The 22,180-nt window shown below is 47.1% G+C and overlaps 1 protein-coding gene across 6 annotated transcripts in view; it reads left to right on the top strand.

The window, feature by feature from the left end:
* Positions 1-22,180, top strand: part of NEK10 (NIMA related kinase 10) — a 357,380-nt gene that overhangs the window by 47,008 nt on the left and 288,192 nt on the right. For all 6 annotated transcript variants that reach the window (XM_068236184.1, XM_068236182.1, XM_068236186.1 and 3 more), the window contains exon 2: positions 19,794-19,907. In XM_068236184.1, coding sequence (XP_068092285.1) covers positions 19,834-19,907 — 74 coding nt within the window. In that variant the 5' untranslated portion in view covers positions 19,794-19,833. The remainder of the gene's footprint in view (positions 1-19,793; positions 19,908-22,180) is intronic.

Below are 22,180 nucleotides of genomic sequence, written 5' to 3'. Positions count from 1 at the left end.
CCAAACTCACTGTGTAACGCACCGAAAACAGCTGTTTGTGTAGTGACGGCCGTGCTGGACTGGTGCGCACCATGGCAAGAGTGCAGGCGATAGCGGTTTTCAAGCCCATATGGTCGCCGGGCTGAGGTAGCTCAATGATAGAACAACAGTGACTGTCTAGCTGATCGAATTTGGTCTGTCCACAATGACGCAACGACCTTATTAACTTGTGCCCCCAAAACTCTCATATAGCCGGCAGTCATTGCTTCATTGTGATATGCAAGCCCCTTCGCCGCGGCAAGGTAACGATCACGAATGGGAATTGACACATGTACATGCCTTTTGTGCAGCCAGAAAAATTAGGCAAGCATGTACACGCAGCAGAAAAAATTGTTGTTGTTTTTGTTAGCAGCCGCTGCTAGCAGCGGCCTTAAAAATTCAGGAATCCACCTGGAGTCCTGGACTCTGTTGGTGGTGGTGGAGAAGGCAGTCACACGCCGTGCAGGCAGAGATGCTGTGTGTGGGGACTGACTTAGTCTTCGGGCAGGTAGTAGCCCACCGGAATTCATGCCTCATTCATTTTGATAAAGGTGAGGTACTGAACTCTTTTTTGACCTAGGCGACTTCTCTTCTCAGTGACAATGCCTCCAGCTGTGCTGAAGGTTTTTTCTGACAGGACGCTTAAGGCAGGGCAAGACAGAAGTTGGATGGCAAATTGTGACAGCTCTGGCCACAGGTCAAGCCTGCGCACCCAGTAGTCCAGGGGTTCATTGCTGTTCATAGTGTCTACATCCGCAATTAATGCCAGGTAGTCGGCTAACTGCCGGTCGAGGCGTTGGTGGAGGGTGGATCTGGAAGGGCTAAGGCGAGGCGTTGGACTAAAGAATGTCCACATGTCCGACATCACCATGAGATCGCTAAAGCGGCATACGAGAGATAACGGCGCTGGAGACTTGGGCTCAGGATTCAGCCGGTATATGGCTGATCCTGCTGCCGCACAAGTCCTGGCCATATTAAATACTATTCCCCCTCCAGGCCACCATGGATAGTGGGGAATGAAATAATTCAGCTTCCAGCAATTGCTGGATGCCGAATTATTATGTTTTAAAAGTAACTTCAGCTCCGTCTTCTGACGGTGCTGAAGTTACTCCCTGTGCCTGTTATAGCCGTAATTCCTATTACGGCCTATGGTGGCGCCGGCTGCGCCCAAATTTCCTGCGCTTTCATCGTGTTCATTGGTGGAGGGTGGATCTGGAAGGGCTAAGGCGAGGCGTTGGACTAAAGAATGTCAGCGTGTCCGACATCACCATGAGATCGCTAGAGCGTCCTGTCCTTGCCTGTGTGGACATGGGAGAAGGATTACTGGTAGTGGCACCTTTATTCCGTTGTGCTGTGACATCACCCTTAAACGCACTGTAAAGCATACTTGCCAGCTTGTGGTGCAAGTGCTGCATCCTTTCTGCCTTTTGGTGAGTTGGTAGCATCTCCGCCACTTTGTGCTTATACCGAGGGTTTAGTAGTGTTGCCACCCAGTACAGGTCATTCCCCTTGAGTTTTTTTATATGGGAGTCCCTCAACAGGCTGGACAGCATGAAAGCCGCCATCTGCACAAATTTGGATGCAGACGTACTATCCATCTCCTCTTGCTCTTCCTCAGTGATGTCAGGTAAGTTCTCCTCCTTCCCCCAGCCACGAAGAATACCACGGGAAAGTTGAGCAGCACGAGCCTCCTGCAATGCCTGCTGCGGAAGTTCTTCCGCCTCCTCCTCCTCTCCAAAAAAAAAACACCTTCCTCATCTGACTCCTCTTCCCCACATGACTCTTCCTCCTCCTTCCCCCTCCTCTGTGCTGCCTCAGGTGTTGAGGAAACATCTGATTCTGCTGGTAATTGATCTCACAACTCTTCCTCCTGTTCCTGTTCACGCTCCTCCACAGCTTGATCCACCACTCTACGCACGGCACGCTCCAGGAAGAAAACATATGGGATCAAGTCACAGATGGCGCCTTCACTGCGACTCACCAGATTTGTCACCTCCTCAAACGGCCGCATGAGCCTGCAGGCATTTCACATGAGTGCCCAGTACTTCGGCCAGAACAACCCCATCTCCCCAGAGCATGTCCTTTTACTGTAGTTGTTCAGATACTGGTTGACGGCTTTCTCCTGTTGTAGCAGGCGGTTAAACATCAGGAGCGTTGCATTCCAGCAAGTCCGGCTATAGCAAATCAAGCGCCTCACCGGCAAGTTGCTTCTCCGCTGAATATCGACCAAGCGTGCCATGGCCATGTAGGACCGCCTGAAATGCCCACACACCTTCCTGGACTGCTTCAGGACATCCTGTAAGCCTGGGTACTTAGACACAAATCTTTGAATTATTAGATTCAGCACATGTGCTATGCAGGGTACATGTGTCAACTTTCCCAAATTCAAAGCGGAAATGAGATTGCTGCCGTTGTCACACACCACATTGCCGATCTCCAGTTGGTGTGGGGTCAGCCACTGATCCACCTGTTTGTTCAGAGCAGCCAGAGAGCTGCTCCAGTGTGACTCTTGGCTTTGAGGCAAGACATGTCTAAGATGGCGTGACACTGTCATATCTGGCATGCAGCATAGGCCCTGGGGAGCTGGGGCTGTGTAGCTGGAGAGGAGATCGCAGCACCAGTAGAGTAGCACTGCCACTCAGCCAAGGAGGAGGAGGATGAGGACAGCCAAGAGGATATAGCAGGAGGAGAGGAGGTGGCAGCAGACTAGGCTTCCGTGGTCAGATGTACCCTTGACCCAACGCTGTGTGCCAGAGATGACACCACTTGCCTTTCAACTTTATGGTACAGTTTGGGTATTGCTTCTTTTGAGAAATAATTAGCCTAGTATCTTCCACTGCGGTGTCCCAATCGCCACAAATTTTCGCAAGGCCTCAGAGTCCACCAGCTGGTATGGTAACAGCTGGCGAGCTAACAGTTCCGACAAGCCAGCTGTCAGACGCTGGGCAAGTAGGTGACTGGCAGACATTGGCTTCTTCCGCTCAAAGATTTCCATCATGAACACCTGGCTGCTGCTGTGGGCAGAGGAGCAGGAACCACTCAAGGTGTATGTCCTGTCACGAAGCATACAGAAAAGCATGTGATTTGGGAGGTACACTTGCCGTTCCCTGCACACTGAATGGAAATCCTGTCTGCGTTCTCTTGCCCCCACACGCTCCTCACTGTCCTGCATGTCACCACCTGGTAGGGGCAATCCCCGACCAGTTTCATCTTAAAATGGACATTATCAAGGGTGGATTTCCATTTAGCACGCGGGGAACCGCAAGTTTACCTCCCAAATCACATGCTTTTCTGTATGCTCCATAACTGGACATACAATTTTAAACAGGGTCTCATTTGCCATAAGGCACTGTAGGCGCGTGCCTACAGGCGCCTAATGGGGCAGAGGCGGCTCCTCTCCATTCTCAAATGTTCCCTCTCTCTGCAGAGACAGAGGGCGATGTCACTTACCACCCGGCTCCAGTCCAGCAGCTGCAGACTAGTAGTAAGGGGTGGAGATTTGAGGCTTAATCAGTGCCTCCTGTGAAAAAGAGAGTAGCGAGGTAGGTGTTTTGGGTATTTGGGTATTGCATCCTCCTCCCTCTGTCCCTGCACCACAGCAGCTGCAGCACAGACCAGTTGAGCACTGTGGCCACATACGCTGCCATTTGCCACCTGCTCCTCTTATCTTGGGGGGTGGTGGGTGTTGGTGGGTGTTGGTGGCTTGAGGCAATGTAAGGTGGTGACTTAGTTGTGTTGAGCCCCACCCCAGATTGTGTGTAGCCTGTTTTGTAAGGTAACTAGGGCCGTAAATACAATTATTATCATTTGTTTTCATTATTATTAAAGTAGAGGGGGCCTTATCCAAGATTTGGCTGGGTAGGTCCACTCTTCTCTTGAATTACACCGCTGCTAGGTTCATGTACATTTAGCTCTATATGTGATTTAAGAAAATAAGGGCTGGGACTGGGGGTGTGGCCTGTTGAGTTTAGGGCGCTAGAATCTCTGGGCCAGATTTATCAAGAGTGTCTGAGACAAAATATTAGTAGGTGTTTAGAATGCATGCAGAACTGTCTCATCCTAAGAAATCTCTAGCTAGTGCAGATTCCTTCTTAAACTGTAAGGACTAGAAGGCGCTAAGAAGATCTCTTTAGGCAGTGCTGTGTGTGAGGGGAATTGCTGTTGCTGAGGTAACCAACATATCTGCTGTCAGCAAGCTCTGAGTGAGGGGGGAGGAGCCCTTCACAAATCACATCTATTGTGCACTCTGTAGAACTGCTAATGAGCACTTCTTATTCAGGGACAGTTCTGCACTGTTCTTAATCTAAGAAAAACACTCAGAACTGCCTCAGACTCCCTTCACTTAAAGAGAATCTGTATTGTTAAAATCGCACAAAAGTAAACATACCAGTGCGTTAGGGGACATCTCCTATTACCCTCTGTCACAATTTCGCCGCTCCTCGCCGCATTAAAAGTGGTTAAAAACAGTTTTAAAAAGTTTGTTTATAAACAAACAAAATGGCCACCAAAACAGGAAGTAGGTTGATGTACAGTATGTCCACACATAGAAAATACATCCATACACAAGCAGGCTGTATACACCCTTCCTTTTGAATCTCAAGAGATTATTTGTGTGTTTCTTTCACTAGAGCTTTTTGTGGGATCAACCTGGGACGGGGCGCCGCGCCGGAAAATGGGCGTGGCCATGACATTGTATGGGCGGGGCTAACGTAATGATGTAACAGCGAGGCATAAGAAAGCAGTGTTTATGCCATGATGTGGTCAAACGAGGATTCGCATCATGGGTGTGCATAAACTGTGTGATGCTATTTAATAGTATACCGTAACCCCAAAGCAGCAAACATAGCTAACTATGACCATTAAATAATAAATGCAGCAACAGTTACCCCAGACACCAGAAAATAACGCAATGTGGGCAACATGTCAGCACAAAATAAACGCAATGTGAGCAACATGTCAGCAGAAAATAAACGCAATGGGCAACATGTCAGCACAAAATAAACGCAATGTGGGCAACATTTCACCAGAAAATAAAATGCAATGTGGGCAACATTTCACCAGAAAATAAAACGCAATGTGGGCAACATTTCACCAGAAAATAAAACGCAATGTGGGCATCATGTCAGCAGTAAATAACGCAATGTGGGCAACATGTCAGCAGTAAATAACGCAATGTGACACATTTTAGCAGTAAATAACGCAATGCGGGCAACATGTCAGTAGTAAATAACGCAATGCGGGCAACATGTCAGCAGTAAATAGCGCAATGCAGGCAACATGTCAGCAGTAAATAACGCAATGTGGGCAACATGTCAGCAGTAAATAACGCAATGTATGCAGCATGTCAGCAGTAAATAGCGCAATGTGTGCAGCATGTCAGCAGTACATAGAGAGAGAGTCGTGTCGGAATGTCTGATGACCATCGGACTACCTGTGTGCGAGGACGCCGATGAGGCAGGTGCCATGTCAATGCAGGCTGCTGCTGCTCCGGCCCGGGCTGGTCTGGGTGTGACGGCCCGACGGTTGTTCTCTTCTTCCCTCCGCGTAGCTCTTCCAACTCGTGGATTGTGTGCTGCACTGCTGCGTGTTGACGCCTCTGCGACGTCAACACGCACATTAAAGGGAACCTAAACTGAGAAGGATATGGATTTTTCTTTTTAAAATAATACCAGTTGCCTGACTCTCCTGCTGATCCTGTGTCTCTAATACTTTCAGCCACAGCCCCTCAACAAGCATGCAGATCATGTGCTCTGACTGAAGTCAGACTGGATTAGCTGCATGCTTGTTTCAGGTGTGTCATTCAGCCACTTCTGCAGCCATAGAGAGCAACAAGGCTGCCAGGCAACTGGTATTGTTTAAAAGAAAAATCCATACCCCTCTCAGTTTAGGTTCCCTTTAAACAGCGGGGGGCGGGGCAGACTGCGGCGGGAATCCAGTTGTTAGCCAATTTAATGCAGGCAGAAGACAGGGAGGGAGGGGAGCAGTAGCAGCAGGGCAGAGCAGGGCGGATCAGGGCGGCGGGGGGCCGAGGACGGAACACTGATGTCACATACTCCCGCAGCTGGGACGTCCTGCATCTAAAAGTGGGACTTTTCCTGGGACCCAAGCCAGCCTGGGACAGGGGACCCCGAATCTGGGACCCGTCCCAGGTAATCTGGGACGTATGGTCACTCTACTTTCACCCTGTTCTCATGCACTGAAGTTTCAGACTGCTTGTTTCTTCCTGCAAACAGCTTTGCCCTTGTCTGTAATTCTTCAGTATGTGAATGCCCAGCCAGCTCAGAGGACGATTTTTCCAGCTTGTAAAAGATAAGAGAGAAGAGAGAAGCTGCTCTAATCCTAAATAACACACAGGCAGTGTGCATACAGGGGCCTGGAAGTGGGAGTTCATAGCAGAACCACAACACTGAAGAACTTGGCAGCCTTCCAGACACAGGCCGACAAGTCTGACAGGGGAAAGATACATTGATTTATTACAGAGACAGTGATAGTATAAAGTGCTGCAGTAAGCCAGAACACATTAGAATAGCTTTTTGAACTTGTAGGACGATAAAAAACAGGATGCAATTTTTGTTACGGAGTCTCTTTAAGAAAGCATTGGGAAGCTTCTTAACAATGTGCAGAACAGTTCCCCCTGCTGGTAAGGACAGATTAAGAAGAAATATCTGTCGGTAATGCGTTGATAAATCTCCCCCTCTGTGCCTACAAGCTCCTGAAGTGTAAATCCAGCCCTGATTTTAAAAGTTGAGTGCTTATGTGAATGTATTTAGTCGAATAAATTGCATGTTTAAAACCAGTGGCATATCTAAGGAGCTTTGGGCCCCGATGCAAGTTTTACAATGGGGCCCCCCAAGCACTCTATACATAACAATTGATACGGCACACCAAAACCTGCCAATGGCAACTAAAGTGTCAGAGGTGCAAGAAGGGGATGGGGAACAGTTTGTTAAAGAGAGTCTGAAGCGAGAATAAATCTCGCTTCAGACCTCATAAATAGCAGGGGCACGTGTGCCCCTGCTAAAACGCCGCTATAGCGCGGCTTAACGGGGGTCCCTTCACCCCCAAATCCCCCTCGATACACCCGGGGAGCGCTTCCTGGTTGGGGCAGGGCTAACCGCCGCAGCCCTGCCCCACGCGCGTCTGTCAGCGCGTATCTCCGCCTCTCCCCCGCCCCTCTCAGTCTTCCTTCACTGAGAGGGGCGGGGGAGAGGCGGCGATGCGCCGCTGACAGACGCGACTGGAGGCAGGGCTGCAGCCGTTAGCCCTGCCTCCAGGAAGGGAAATTCTGCGACCTTTCTACGACACACTTTTGCGGGGGGTGGGTTGGGGGTGAAGGGACCCCCGTTTAGCCGCGGGATAGCGGCGTTTTAGCAGGGGCACACGTGCCCCTGCTATTTATGAGCTCTGAAGCGAGATTTATTCTCGCTTCAGAGTCTCTTTATTAATGATTACCACTAGTCAAAGTATCTATAGAAGTCATTATTATGAGCACAGGATCAATAGAGAGCTAATACTGTAGTTGAGGGAGGGCCCTTCAGTGTCCCTCTGGCCCAAGGGCCCCGATGCGGTCGCAACCTATGCAACCCCTATTGCAACGCCCCTGTTTAAAAAACGTCCTATTTACTGGTGGGGAGATTTGCTACCAAGCCATTTTGACCAGCCATTTTGACCAGACGGCTACTACAAAATCAAACAATCTAACGTTGAAGGAGGACGGAGAGAAAGAAATGTTATATTATATCGTGGACAAGTTGCTTCAAGTCTGTGGTGCTCTACGTACAGCCACTGTATTTTTGACCTAAAGAAGCGGGTAAAGCCTGCAAAACGTGCTGTCTTTTAGGGTCCAATAAAATTGAAAACGTCTTACTCTCCTTCGAGGTAAGATTGTTTCATTTATATATATTTTTTTCCTTCACATTTTGGGGCACCTCCTCTCATCCATCCAAGTCTGTTCCCCTAGATAGGGGTCTCCCCATGGATACTAGATCCAGTAGGGGTTTTTTTGTCTTTTTTTTTTTTGTGGGGGGATGCAATTGACCATATTGTGAAGAAGATTTATATAGTGCTACCCTTAAAGGTCCCCCCATTTATCATGTCACGTTCGAGGTCACACTAGACCTCTCCTACTTGGTAGATATGTTCCCCTTATATAGTTCTCCAAGTGTATAGTACTTCATTTTATGGTGCTATTATAATGGCCTCAATTTATAAGTGGTTCCAACTAAAGACTAAAAATCTACTCAGCAGAACTGAAAAGGCTTGATGTTTCTTTAACAGTTTCACAGCATCAGAACTTTGTTTTTCCTGCCAAAGCATAATTTTTTGCTGCATTTTAGCTAAGCTCCACTCATCAAAGAAAACTGCCCGGGCTTTTTTTCCCCTGATGCTGTGCAAAGCATGATTGGATTTCCTATGTTGTTATTTACGTTGCCTAGCAACTGGGAGGGGTGATCAGCACACAGGACAGTTGGAACTGTGTCTCATGCTCCCTGTCACCTCCTTCCAACCAAAAAGATGGCTGCCCTCATGAAATCAAACATTTGCCTGTTCTTTTAACCTGTTGAGGACCGCAGTGCTAAACCCCCCTAGTGACCAGGCTATTTTTAGTAAAATAGCACACTGCAGCTTTAAGGCTAAGCTGCAGGGCCGCACAACATATCACACAAGTGATTCCCCCCCCCCCTCTTTTCTCCCCACCAAAAGAGCTCTCTGTTGGTGGGGTCTGATCGCTCCCCCCATTTTTTATTTTTTTTTAAATAAATCTTTTTGTTAGTTTTTTTTTTAAAAAAGCTGTTTCTTTAAAAATGTCCCCTCCTTCCTCCCTCCCTCCCCACAGCCAGCCAATTATGGCGATCGGCTGTCATAGGCTTCTGCCTATGACAGCCTATCGCTCTCTTGTCGGCTGTCCCTAGTACAACGCGCAGCCGATCGCATCGCTGTACATGCAAATAGACGGCGATCACGCCGTCTATTAGTCTCCAGAGCGGCAAAAGCCCCTCGGAGACTGAAGGTGGGGCGGAACTCGGCCCCCCAAGCAGGAGATGCCTGCAAAACAGAGCCCCAGGACTTTACGCCAATTGGCGTTAGGCGGTCCTGGGGCTGCCGCCGCGGCCACGCCCATCGGCGTGACTCGGTCGGCAAAATGTTAAAACAGAGTGGGTAAGAGATTATATTACCTATCTATTTTAATTAACATAACTAATGTAACTTAATGACAGTATGTTTGTTTAGGCTGAAGTTCCTTTTTAAAATACCGTATGTTCCCCTTTCCAAAGTCTGCCCATGCTGGGCGGTTTTGGGAGTTAAATCCACAACCTCATGCTTAGTAGGCAGATGCAGTAACTGTGGATTTCAACTCCCAAGTAAGTCCTAAATGTAACAACAACAAAAAATGTTCCCTTGGCAGTTCTGCTAAAATGCCTGCAGGTTCTGATTGCTCCAGTGCTTCAGTGCTTTAGGTCCCAGCCTGTTGCCATCTTGCCTACCGAGTCATCAGGCTGGGACTTGGTGGACACACCAGAGGAGGCTGGGAACAGATCACAGTGATCACCACGCTGCTGAAACAGGTGACAGATAAATATACTTTTACCTGGTATGGCTGCTGTCTCTGTGGATATGAATCAGATGTCAAGAAGGGCTTCCCTGATTAATCCTTTTATGATCTCCTGGGATAATGAGCACAGGTAAGTATCAGCATACACCTCATGTTCATTTTGCAGCTACAGATCTTTTTGCTATAGCTGCATACCTAAAAGTATATGAATGTACTGTATTGATGGTTACTAGCTTAAATACAGGTGGTTACCTACATACTAACAGGTTTTGTTGTGGGAGGCTGTTTATGAATTGAGCCATGTGTTATACATACTGGTACAAGTGGATACATTTGGATTTGGACGCACCATATACAGTAAATGTTTTTTGGTTGTTTTCAATGTGCTTTAAACTGCTTACAACAGTACAGTATATACAATACTGTAACCTGTAATAGCAAAATATGTTATAACATAAACAGTAAAGTATAATTTTTACATGACAACGACAACTTTACATAGTTACATAGTTATTTTGGTTGAAAAAAGACATACGTCCATCGAGTTCAACCAGTACAAAGTACAATTCCAGCCCGTCCCCCACATACCCCTGTTGATCCAGAGGAAGGCGAAAAAAAACCCCCACAAGGCATGGTCCAATTAGCCCCAAAAGGGAAAAATTCCTTCCTGACTCCAGATGGCAATCAGATAAAATCCCTGGATCAACATCATTAGGCATAACCTAGTAATTGTAGCCATGGATGTCTTTCAACGCAAGGAAAGCATCTAAGCCCCATTTAAATGCAGGTATAGAGTTTGCCATAACGACTTCCTGTGGCAATGCATTCCACATCTTAATCACTCTTACTGTAAAGAACCCTTTCCTAAATAAATGGCTAAAACGTTTTTCCTCCATGCACAGATCATGTCCTCTAGTCCTTTGAGAAGGCCTAGGGACAAAAAGCTCATCCGCCAAGCTATTATATTGCCCTCCGATGTATTTATACATGTTAATTAGATCTCCTCTAAGGCGTCTTTTCTCTAGACTAAATAAACCCAGTTTATCTAACCTTTCTTGGTAAGCGAGACCTTCCATCCCACGTATCAATTTTGTAGCTCGTCTCTGCACCTGCTCTAAAACTGCAATATCTTTTTTATTATATAGCAAGGAAATGAACAGCACTACTTAAAAACAGGCAAGTGCCTACCTGCAAAAGAGTGCAAGCCCCACTTGTGGAGTCGAATACACACCGAGCATACACATGACCTGTCTACCACTGGAGGAGGATGTTAGTTTCCTGTAACAGCCTGCATGCAACCTATTAAGTACTCGTCCCTCCCACTGCGAAGAAGTCGATCCTCCATGGGAGGGGCCTAACACTAACTAAATCCTAACCTATGTATATGCATAGCCTGGGTGCGGCTAATCAAATAAAATCGATGATCCACCTTTTGCGCAATATCTTTTTTATAATGTGGTGCAGGGGCGTAACTAGAAATCACTGAGCCCCCCTGCGAATATTTGGATGGCCCCCCCCCCCCCATAGGTGCCAAATAATCGTAATGGGGCAGCGTTTCACTGTAAATTAATTGTAAAGTGGGCAGCATTTTACCAGACAATCGTAATGTGGGCCAGAAAATCGTAATGTGGGCAGAGTTCACCAGAAAATCGTAATGTGGGCCTTTAGAAAATCATAATGTGGGCAGAGTTCACCAGAAAATCGTAATGTGGGAACCAGTCACCAGAAAATTGTAACGTGGACAGCATTCACCAGACAATCGTAATGTGGGCAGCGTTCACCAGAAAATCATAATGTGGGCAGAGTTCACCAGAAAATCGTAACGTGAGCAGCAGTCACCAGAAAATTGTAACGTGGACAGCATTCACCAGACAATCGTAATGTGGGCAGCGTTCACCAGAATATCGTAATGTGGGACAGAAAATCGTAATGTGGGCAGAGTTCACCAGAAAATCGCAATGTGGGCAGCAGTCACCAGAAAATCGCCATGTGGGCAGCAGTCACCAGAAAATCGCAATGTGGGCATCAGTCACCAGAAAATCCTAATGTGGGCAGCAGTCACCAGAAAATCGCAATGTGGGCAGCAGTCACCAGAAAATCCTAATGTGGGCAGCATACACCAGAAAATCGTAATGTGGGCAGCAGACACCAGAAAATCGCAATGTGGGCAGCAGACACCTGAAAATCGTAATGTGGGCAGCAGACACCAGAAAATCGTAATGTGGGCAGCAGACACCTGAAAATCGTAATGTGGGCAGCAGACACCTGAAAATCGTAATGTGGGCAGCAGACACCTGAAAATCGTAATGTGGCCAGCAGGCACCTGAAAATCGTAATGTGGGCAGCAGACACCTGAAAATCGCAATGTGGGCAGCAGACACCTGAAAATCGTAATGTGGGCAGCAGACACCTGAAAATCGTAATGTGGGCAGCAGACACCTGAAAATCGCAATGTGGGCAGCAGTGACCAGAAAATCGCAATGTGGGCAGCAGTGACCAGAAAATCGTAATGTGGGCAGCAGACACCTGAAAATCGTAATGTGGGCAGCAGGCACCTGAAAATCGTAATGTGGGCAGCAGTCACCAGAAAATCGTAATGTGGGCAGCAGACACCTGAAAATCGTAATGTGGGCAGCAGGCACCTGAAAATCGTAATGTGGGCAGCAGTGACCAGAAAATCGCAATGTGGGCAGCAGTGACCAGAAAATCGTAATGTGGGCAGCAGTCACCAGAAAATCCTAATGTGGGCAGCATACACCAGAAAATCGCAATGTGGGCAGCAGACACCAGAAAATCGCAATGTGGGCAGCAGACACCTGAAAATCGTAATGTGGGCAGCAGACACCAGAAAATCATAATGTGGGCAGCAGACACCTGAAAATCGTAATGTGGGCAGCAGACACCTGAAAATCGTAATGTGGGCAGCAGACACCTGAAAATCGTAATGTGGGCAGCAGGCACCTGAAAATCGTAATGTGGGCAGCAGACACCTGAAAATCGTAATGTGGGCAGCAGACACCTGAAAATCGTAATGTGGGCAGCAGACACCTGAAAATCGTAATGTGGGCAGCAGACACCTGAAAATCGCAATGTGGGCAGCAGTGACCAGAAAATCGCAATGTGGGCAGCAGTGACCAGAAAATCGTAATGTGGGCAGCAGACACCTGAAAATCGTAATGTGGGCAGCAGGCACCTGAAAATCGTAATGTGGGCAGCAGTCACCAGAAAATCGTAATGTGGGCAGCAGACACCTGAAAATCGTAATGTGGGCAGCAGGCACCTGAAAATCGCAATGTGGGCAGCAGTGACCAGAAAATCGCAATGTGGGCAGCAGTGACCAGAAAATCGTAATGTGGGCAGCAGACACCTGAAAATCGTAATGTGGGCAGCAGGCACCTGAAAATCGTAATGTGGGCAGCAGTCACCAGAAAATCGTAATGTGGGCAGCAGACACCTGAAAATCGTAATGTGGGCAGCAGACACCTGAAAATCGTAATGTGGGCAGCAGTGACCAGAAAATCGCAATGTGGGCAGCAGTGACCAGAAAATCGTAATGTGGGCAGCAGTCACCAGAAAATCGTAATGTGGGCAGCAGACACCTGAAAATCGTAATGTGGGCAGCAGACACCTGAAAATCGTAATGTGGGCAGCAGGCACCTGAAAATCGTAATGTGGGCAGCAGTCACCAGAAAATCGTAATATGGGCAGCAGACACCTGAAAATCGTAATGTGGGCAGCAGACACCTGAAAATCGTAATGTGGGCAGCAGTCACCAGAAAATCGTAATGTGGGCAGCAGACACCTGAAAATCGTAATGTGGGCAGCAGGCACCTGAAAATCACAATGTGGGCAGCAGACACCTGAAAATCGTAATATGGGCAGCAGACACCTGAAAATCGTAATGTGAGCAGCAGACACCTGAAAATCGTAATGTGGGCAGCAGTGACCAGAAAATCGCAATGTGGGCAGCAGTGACCAGAAAATCGTAATGTGGGCAGCAGTCATCAGAAAATCGTAATGTGGGCAGCAGACACCTGAAAATCGTAATGTGGGCAGCAGACACCTGAAAATCGTAATGTGGGCAGCAGGCACCTGAAAATCGTAATGTGGGCAGCAGTCACCAGAAAATCGTAATGTGGGCAGCAGTCACCAGAAAATCGTAATGTGGGCAGCAGACACCTGAAAATCGTAATGTGGGCAGCAGGCACCTGAAAATCACAATGTGGGCAGCAGACACCTGAAAATCGTAATATGGGCAGCAGACACCTGAAAATCGTAATGTGGGCAGCAGACACCTGAAAATCGTAATGTGGGCAGCAGTCACCAGAAAATCGTAATGTGGGCAGCAGACACCTGAAAATCGTAATGTGGGCAGCAGACACCTGAAAATCGTAATGTGGGCAGCAGGCACCTGAAAATCACAATGTGGGCAGCAGACACCTGAAAATCGTAATATGGGCAGCAGACACCTGAAAATCGTAATGTGGGCAGCAGACACCTGAAAATCGTAATGTGGGCAGCAGACACCTGAAAATCCCCCTCCAGCTAGTCAATGTGTGTGGGCAGCGGGCAGCGGGCAGCAGCGGGATACATACCTTCTTCCTTGCGTTCCATCGCCGCCTTCTCGCTCTAGCGGCTGACGTCACTTCCGCTTCCGGAAGTGACGTCAGCCGCTAGAGCGAGAAGGCGGCGATGGAACGCAAGGAAGAAGGTATGTATCCCGCCGCCGCTGCCCGCTGCCCGCTGCCCACACACATTGACTAGCTGGAGGGGAGCGCAGAGGGGAGAGCCCCGAGGTGAGGGAGAGGGGGGAACTTCCCCTCTCCCCGCCGACTGTGGGCAAGGCTTTCCCCTCATGCTGCCACCCCTCCAGCCCCCAAAAAACGGCCCCGAGCGGGCCCCAGGGGGGGGCCGGGCCCCCCCGTGGGCGCAGGCGCTGCAGGGCCTATTGCTACGCCCCTGATGTGGTGCCCAGAACTGAATTCCATATTCCAGATGTGGCCTTACTAGAGAGTTAAAGAGGGGCAATATTATGCTAGCATCTCGAGTTTTTATTTCCCTTTTAGTGCATCCCAAAATTTTGTTCGCTTTAGCTGCAGCGGCTTGGCATTGAGTACGATTATTTAACTTGTTGTCGATGAGTACTCCTAAGTCCTTCTCCAAGTTTGATGTCCCCAACTGTATCCCATTTATTTTGTATGGTGCTAGACCATTGGTACGACCAAAATGCATGAATTTACATTTGTCAACATTGAACTTCATCTGCAATGTATGTGCCCATATAGCCATCCTATCCAGATCCTGTTGCAATATGACACTATCTTCCTGAGAGTTGATGATTCTGCACAATTTTGTATTATCTGCAAAAATAGCAACATTGCTCACTACTGCATCTACTAGGTCATTAATAAATAAATTGAAGAGCACTGGACCCAGTACAGTACCCTGTGGGACCCCACTGCTAACAGTCTCCCATTTTGAGTACGATCCATTGACCACAACTCTTTGTTTTCTGTCCATTAGCCAGTTCCCTATCCATGCACACAAACTCTTCCCCAGTCCTTGCATCCTCAACTTTTGCACCAGACTTCTGTGGGGAACAGTGTCGAAGGCCTTTGCAAAGTCCAAGTATATCACATCTACAGCATTCCCAATATCCATATTAGCATTCACTACCTCATAAAAGCTGAGCATGTTAGTCAAACAGGACCTGTCTTTAGTAAACCCATGTTGATGCTGAGAAATAAGATTATTTTCTACTATGAAGTCATGTATAGTATCTCTTAGTAACCCCTCAAATAGTTTGCATACAACTGATGTTAAGATTACAGGTCTATAATTTCCTGGATCAGATTTTTTTCCCTTCTTAAATAATGGGAAAACGTGGGCTGTACGCCAATCCACTGGGACTCTGCCAGTTGCAAGAGAGTCACAAAAGATAAGATAAAGGGGCTTAGCTATAACTGAACTTAATTCTCTTAGGATCCGAGGATGCATGCCATCCGGGCCAGGTGCCTTGTCTATTTTTAATTTATTTAGTCTTGCCTTTACTTCTTCCTGCGTTAAGTATTTAATATTACAGTTAGAAGATTGATACTCTTCTGCCTCTGTAGTTTGCAACAGTGCTGTTTCCTTTGTGAAGACAGAAGCAAAGAAAGCATTTAATAACTCTGCCTTACCTTTGTCATCCACCATTGAGTTCCCACCCTCATCCTTTAGGATTCCTATACAGTCAACCTTTCTTTTTTTAGAGACTTTGTATGTGTGATATGTTTGTAACTTAAAAGGACACTATAGGGGGGTCAGGGGAAAATGAGTTGAAGTTACCCGGGGCTTCTAATGGTCCCCCATGGACATCCTGTGTCTGCGCAGCCCGCCTCTGGTTCATTTCTGGAATTTTAGACTTTAAAGTCTGAAAACCACTGCGCCTGCGTTGCCGTGTCCTCACTCCCGCTGATTGCACCAGGAGCGTACTGCGCAGGCCCAGTATGGTCTGTGCCTGCGCCGTGCGCTCTTGGTGACATCAGGGGAAGCGAAGACACGACAACGCAGGCGCAGTGGTTTTCAGACTTTAAAGTCTGAAATTCCAGAAGTGAACTGGAGGCACTGGTGAGTGGCTGCACGGGCAAAGGATGTCTGCGGGGGACCATTAGAAGCCCCGGGTAACGTCAACTCATTTTCCCCCGACCCCCCTACAGTATCCCTTTAAGTAAGTAGTAGACAATCTGAATTAATTTTTCCTTTTAGCTATAATAATCAAAGTAATCTCATCAATCAAGAAAGTTATTATTTTTTTTTTTTTTACCATCGTCTAAATGGTAATAGGATCTGAAGTTCTAATGTCAATGTAACACAGTCAGAACAAGTTATTGAATGAATTTATATTTCTACTAGTGGCCTAAGCCCGTTTAAAAACCCGCTAGGTCCGTCACGCTCGCGCCCGCTGTGTACCCGTCACGCACGCCCGCCCCTCCTGGCCCCGTCCTCCTCCGGCTCTCGGCGTTGTCTCTGCATCTTGTCCCTGCACATGCGCAGTGCTAAAAAGGACTGATGGACGGACGGATGCAGCGACACAGGGATTTTATAGTATAGGATAAACCTTTTGTGTTATAGAACGGTCAGCTAAGAAGTAATCTGATCTACCTATGAGGAGAGATGACTAGAAAAGAACATAAAATTGTAAAAGGACAAGTATTGCGAACAATTGCACTATAAATTACCTTTTTCCTATGCTGCTGCCCAAAAAAAAAAAAAAAAAGGGGAGCAATCAGAGCCCACCAACAGAAAGCTCTGTTGGTGGGCATAAAATGAAGGGTGGGATTCACTTGTGTGCTGAGTTGTACAGCCCTGCAGTGAGGCCTTACAGCTGCAGTGGCCTAAATAGCAAAAAATAGCCTGGTCAGTAGGGGGTGTAAGCCTAAGGTCCTCAAGTGGTTAATTAAAAATGGACAGCACCAGCCATCTTTTCGGCATTTCTTTCTCTCTGACCTGCTTATTGACTTAATTTTCCCAGACATTAGGACTTTAAAATATTAAACAATCCTCGTTCTATCTATCTTTCATGATGCACTTCTGATAATATGTCCCTCTACTAATTAGTTTGGAATGTGTCTGTCCTATACCATAATCCATCTTTGCTTATTGAAGTATACAGGGCTTCAACCAATATATTCATTTAAATATAAAGCTGATTATATAATTCTTCTTAAAACAATTACTGTAATCATACAAGGTATAACTGCATATTATTACTTAATACAGTAATTTAAATCAATTTTCTATATATTTGTCTTTCTTATGAGCAAATAAACTCTTAAATTATTTCCACTAGCAGGAGTCAATATTTAATTATTTTTAAATATGTTTGTTTTATATTTTTGATGTCTCAGAAATGTCTGTTCCCAAAACATAGCACGTGTTATCGCTTAGCTAGCTGAAAAGTCCTTGATGCAAAAACTACATGTAAGCAATATTGTGAATGTTTCACTGTCTCAAATGAATATTTGCATAAGTTAAAGAGCCACAGAGTAATGTTTAAAATGGTACCCTAACATCACATCACATAATTTAATTTAATTTAAATTTTGCATAGCACATTCAAACATATAATGAACTAAAACAAATACAGTACATGTGACAGCATATGACAGAATTCTGACACCTCACTGGTAAATGTTATTGATTTTAGATAGAGTGACCAGACGTCTCGGATTGCCCAGGACGCGTCCCGGATTCGGGGTCCGCTGTCCCAGGCTTAATGAGGTCCCGGGAAACGTCCCGCTTTCAGCAGCGGGACGTCCCGGCCTCGGGACTCTGGTCACTCTATCCTCATGAATTGGCAGCGGCGTCTATAGACGCCGTGCCAGTTCATTGCCCGCAGCCCCGCTCCAGCCTCCTCTTCCGGTGTCTGTTCCGACACCGGCAGGCGAGCAGGGCTATGGCAAGATGGCTGCCGAAGCCCTGTACTGGAGACTATTTGTGTCTCCAGTACAGGGCTTCGGGCGCCATCTTGCTGTAGCCCTGTCAGCGTGGGAGACGAGCAGGAGGAGGAAGGAGGTCCCGGGAGCAGCGCGCCAGAGGCCGGTGACTTCTGCCAGGTGAGTAAATGCTTTCTTTTCCAGGTGAAATGTTTCTTTTCTGGTGAAATGTTTGCCCGCATTGCGTTTCTTTTTCAGGTGAAATGTTTGCCCGCATTGCGTTTCTTGTCTGGTGAAATGTTTGCCCACATTACGTTTCTTTTCTGGTGAAATGTTTGCCCGCATTGCGTTTCTTTTCTGGGGAAATGTTTGCCCGCATTGCGTTTCTTTCCTGGTGAAATGTTTGCCTGCATTGTGTTTCTTTTCTGGTGAAATGTTTGCCCGCATTGCGTTTCTTGTCTGGTGAAATGTTTGCCCGCATTGCATTTCTTGTCTGGTGAAATGTTTGCCCGCATTACATTTCTTGTCTGGTGAAATGTTTGCCCGCATTGCGTTTCTTTTCTGATGAAATGTTTGCCCGCATTGCGTTTATTTTGTACTGACATGTTGCCCGCATTGCATTTATTTTGTACTGACATGTTTGCCCGCATTGCGTTTATTTTGTACTGACATGTTGCCCGCATTGCGTTTATTTTGTACTGCAATGTTGCCCGCATTGCGTTTATTTTGTACTGACATGTTTGCCCGCATTGCATTTATTTTATACTGACATGTTTGCCCGCATTGCATTTATTTTATACTGACATGTTGCCCGCATTGCGGTTATTTTGTGCTGACATGTTGCCTATTGCATTTATTTTCTGGTGTCCGGGGTAACTGTTACTGCATTTATTATTTAATGGTCATAGATGGCTATGTTTGCTGCTTTGTGGTTACGGTATACTATTAGCATCACACAGTTTCTGCACACCCATGATGCAAAGTCTCGTTTGTCCACATCATGGTGTAAACACTGCTTTCTTATGCCTCGCTGTTACATCATTACGTTAGCTCCGCCCATACAATGTCACGGCCACGCCCATTTTTCGCCGCGCGCGCGCCGCAGCCCACTCCCTCCAGTCTACTTTTCGCGCCCCCCCCCCCTCCCCACTCCCCGTTCCAGGTTGGACCCACCAAAATCTGGTCACTCTATTTTAGACAATTTATTTGATCTTATTTTCAATGAGCAGGTGGCAGTTTGTTTGACAGCTGAAACACTTTAAACAGGATAGAGGTGTTGGTTTTAGGTTGGAATAGGTTTTAGGCAAGCACCAGAGAACCTTGCAGCTGTTATATTGCATCAGGGAAGGTGAGTATAGTCTGTTCTTTCCACCCACAGGTATTTTAGCATATTACCTGGAGCCAGAGCAGGGACAAGGTCCTCCAGCACCCAAGGCTGAGACACCAAAGTGCGCCCCTCCATCCCTCCCACCCCAGCTGTCACACACTGATTGCTATTAGACTAAGAGGACCACAGGGCCCACAACCTCCCCAACACCTTAATATCTAGTTATCTGGCTTGCAGTCACTGCTATGTATCCCCTTTTCTTATTTATTTCTGCTTCATACACAATTAGGAATGACAGCTGAATGAATTGTGCGCCCCCTTCTACACTGCGCCCTGAGGCTGGAGCCTCTCCAGCCTATGCCTCGGCCCGGCCCTGCCTGGAGCTGTACTGCAAATATGTTTCCTGTGCTGGTTTGAAAATGCAAAATCACATTTCCATAATTACTCTAATATTTACACTTATGCACTATTTCTTTAGGACTAACTACAACTTCAGATCTATGAATTGAGGAATTATAATGCCGGATCAGGATGAAAAAGGGAAAAAGACGGAAAGATCAACTGATAAGAAAGCCCAAGCAGCATCTCTAAGGTTTGTCACTGTGTGTGTGTGTGTGTGTGTGTGTGTGTGTGTGTGTGTGTGTGTGTGTGTGTATACATTTATTATACACACACTAGGGTATACACTTGAATATTAGAGTTGGGCCGAACGGTTCGCCGGCGAACGTGGTTCGCGCGAACTTAGGTGGTTCGCGTGCGGGTACCGCACGCGAACGTTTTGCGGAAGAAGTTCGGTTCGCCCCATAATGCACCTGAGGGTCAACTTTGACCCTCTGCATCACAGTCAGCAGGCCCAGTGTAGCCAATTAGGCTACACTAGCCCCTGGAGCCCCACCCCCCTTATATAAGGCAGGCAGCGGCGGCCATTACGGCCACTCGTGTGCCTGCATTAGTGAGAGTAGGGCGAGCTGCTGCAGTCTCTCATATAGGGAAAGATTAGTTAGGCTTAACTTCTTCCTGGCTGCATACCTGTTCTGTTCAGTGAGCCCTCAGCCCACTGCATACCTGTACTGTGATCCTGCCACTGCATACCTGTTCAGTGATCCTGCCACTGCATACCTGTTCTGTGAACCCACCCACCACCACTGCATACCTGTTCAGTGATCCTGCCACTGCATACCTGTTCTGTGAACCCACCCACCACTGCATACCTGTTCAGTGATCCTGCTGCCACTGCATACCTGTTCTGTGAACCCACCCACCACTGCATACCTGTTCAGTGATCCTGCCACTGCATACTTGTTCAGTGAACCCACCCACCACCACTGCATACCTGTTCAGTGATCCTGCCACTGCATACCTGTTCTGTGAACCCACCACTGCATACCTGTTCTGTGAACCCACCCACCACTGCATACCTGTTCAGTGATCCTGCTGCCACTGCATACCTGTTCTGTGAATCCACCCACCACTGCATACCTGTTCAGTGATCCTGCCACTGCATACTTGTTCTGTGAACCCACCCACCACCACTGCATACCTGTTCAGTGATCCTGCCACTGCATACCTGTTCTGTGAACCCACCCACCACTGCATACCTGTTCAGTGATCCTGCTGCCACTGCATACCTGTTCTGTGAACCCACCCACCACTGCATACCTGTTCAGTGATCCTGCCACTGCATACTTGTTCTGTGAACCCACCCACCACCACTGCATACCTGTTCAGTGATCCTGCCACTGCATACCTGTTCTGTGAACCCACCACTGCATACCTGTTCTGTGAACCCACCCACCACTGCATACCTGTTCAGTGATCCTGCTGCCACTGCATACCTGTTCTGTGAACCCACCCACCACTGCATACCTGTTCAGTGATCCTGCCACTGCATACTTGTTCTGTGAACCCACCCACCACCACTGCATACCTGTTCAGTGATCCTGCCACTGCATACCTGTTCTGTGAACCCACCACTGCATACCTGTTCTGTGAACCCACCCACCACTGCATACCTGTTCAGTGATCCTGCTGCCACTGCATACCTGTTCTGTGAACCCACCACTGCATACCTGTTCTGTGAACCCACCACTGCATACCTGTTCAGTGAACCCGCCACTGCATACCTGTTCTGTTCAGTGGACCCGCCACTGTATACCTGTTTAGTGAACCCGCCACTGCATACCTGTTCTGTTCAGTGGAGTTTGGTGTGTCAGTGTGAAGCAGTACCTTAATTACACTACCTGATTGATGTATACACATGCAAGATGTTTTAAAGCACTTTAGGCCTGTCATTTAGCATTCAATGTGATTTCTGCCCTTAAAACGCTGCTTTTCGTCAAATCCAGATTTTTCCCGGGGACTTTTGGCGTGTATCCCACTCCGCCATGCCCCCCTCCAGGTGTTAGACCCCTTGAAACATCTTTTCCATCACTTTTGTGGCCAGCATAATTATTTTTTTTTTCAAAGTTCGCATCCCCATTGAAGTCTATTGCGGTTTGCGAACTTTAACGCGAACCGAACCTTCCGCGGAAGTTCGCGAACCCGGTTCGCGAACCTAAAATCGGAGGTTCGGCCCAACTCTATTGAATATACCTGATGCTGTAATAGTTTGTCAAATGCAGCATGGGCATTCTTACTTGCAATGATCATGTGTTTAATCTATGTTAAACATTCATAGAAGCAAAATAAATATAAATATTATACTGCTATGGCTTAATAAAATGGCAGTTTTATCTTAATAAACGTTTTTACCTTTCAAATATTTAATGTTATTTACAGTTCCCTGGCTTCACTTCTTGCTCTAACAAGCAGATAGACAACAGCTATGATCAAAAAATTAAGCTAATATGCTAACTGGCCCAAATC

Source organism: Hyperolius riggenbachi, chromosome 5 (assembly GCF_040937935.1).
Source record: "Hyperolius riggenbachi isolate aHypRig1 chromosome 5, aHypRig1.pri, whole genome shotgun sequence".
NCBI classification, from domain to species: Eukaryota; Metazoa; Chordata; class Amphibia; order Anura; family Hyperoliidae; genus Hyperolius; species Hyperolius riggenbachi.
This window is presented reverse-complemented; position numbering and strand designations above follow the sequence as displayed.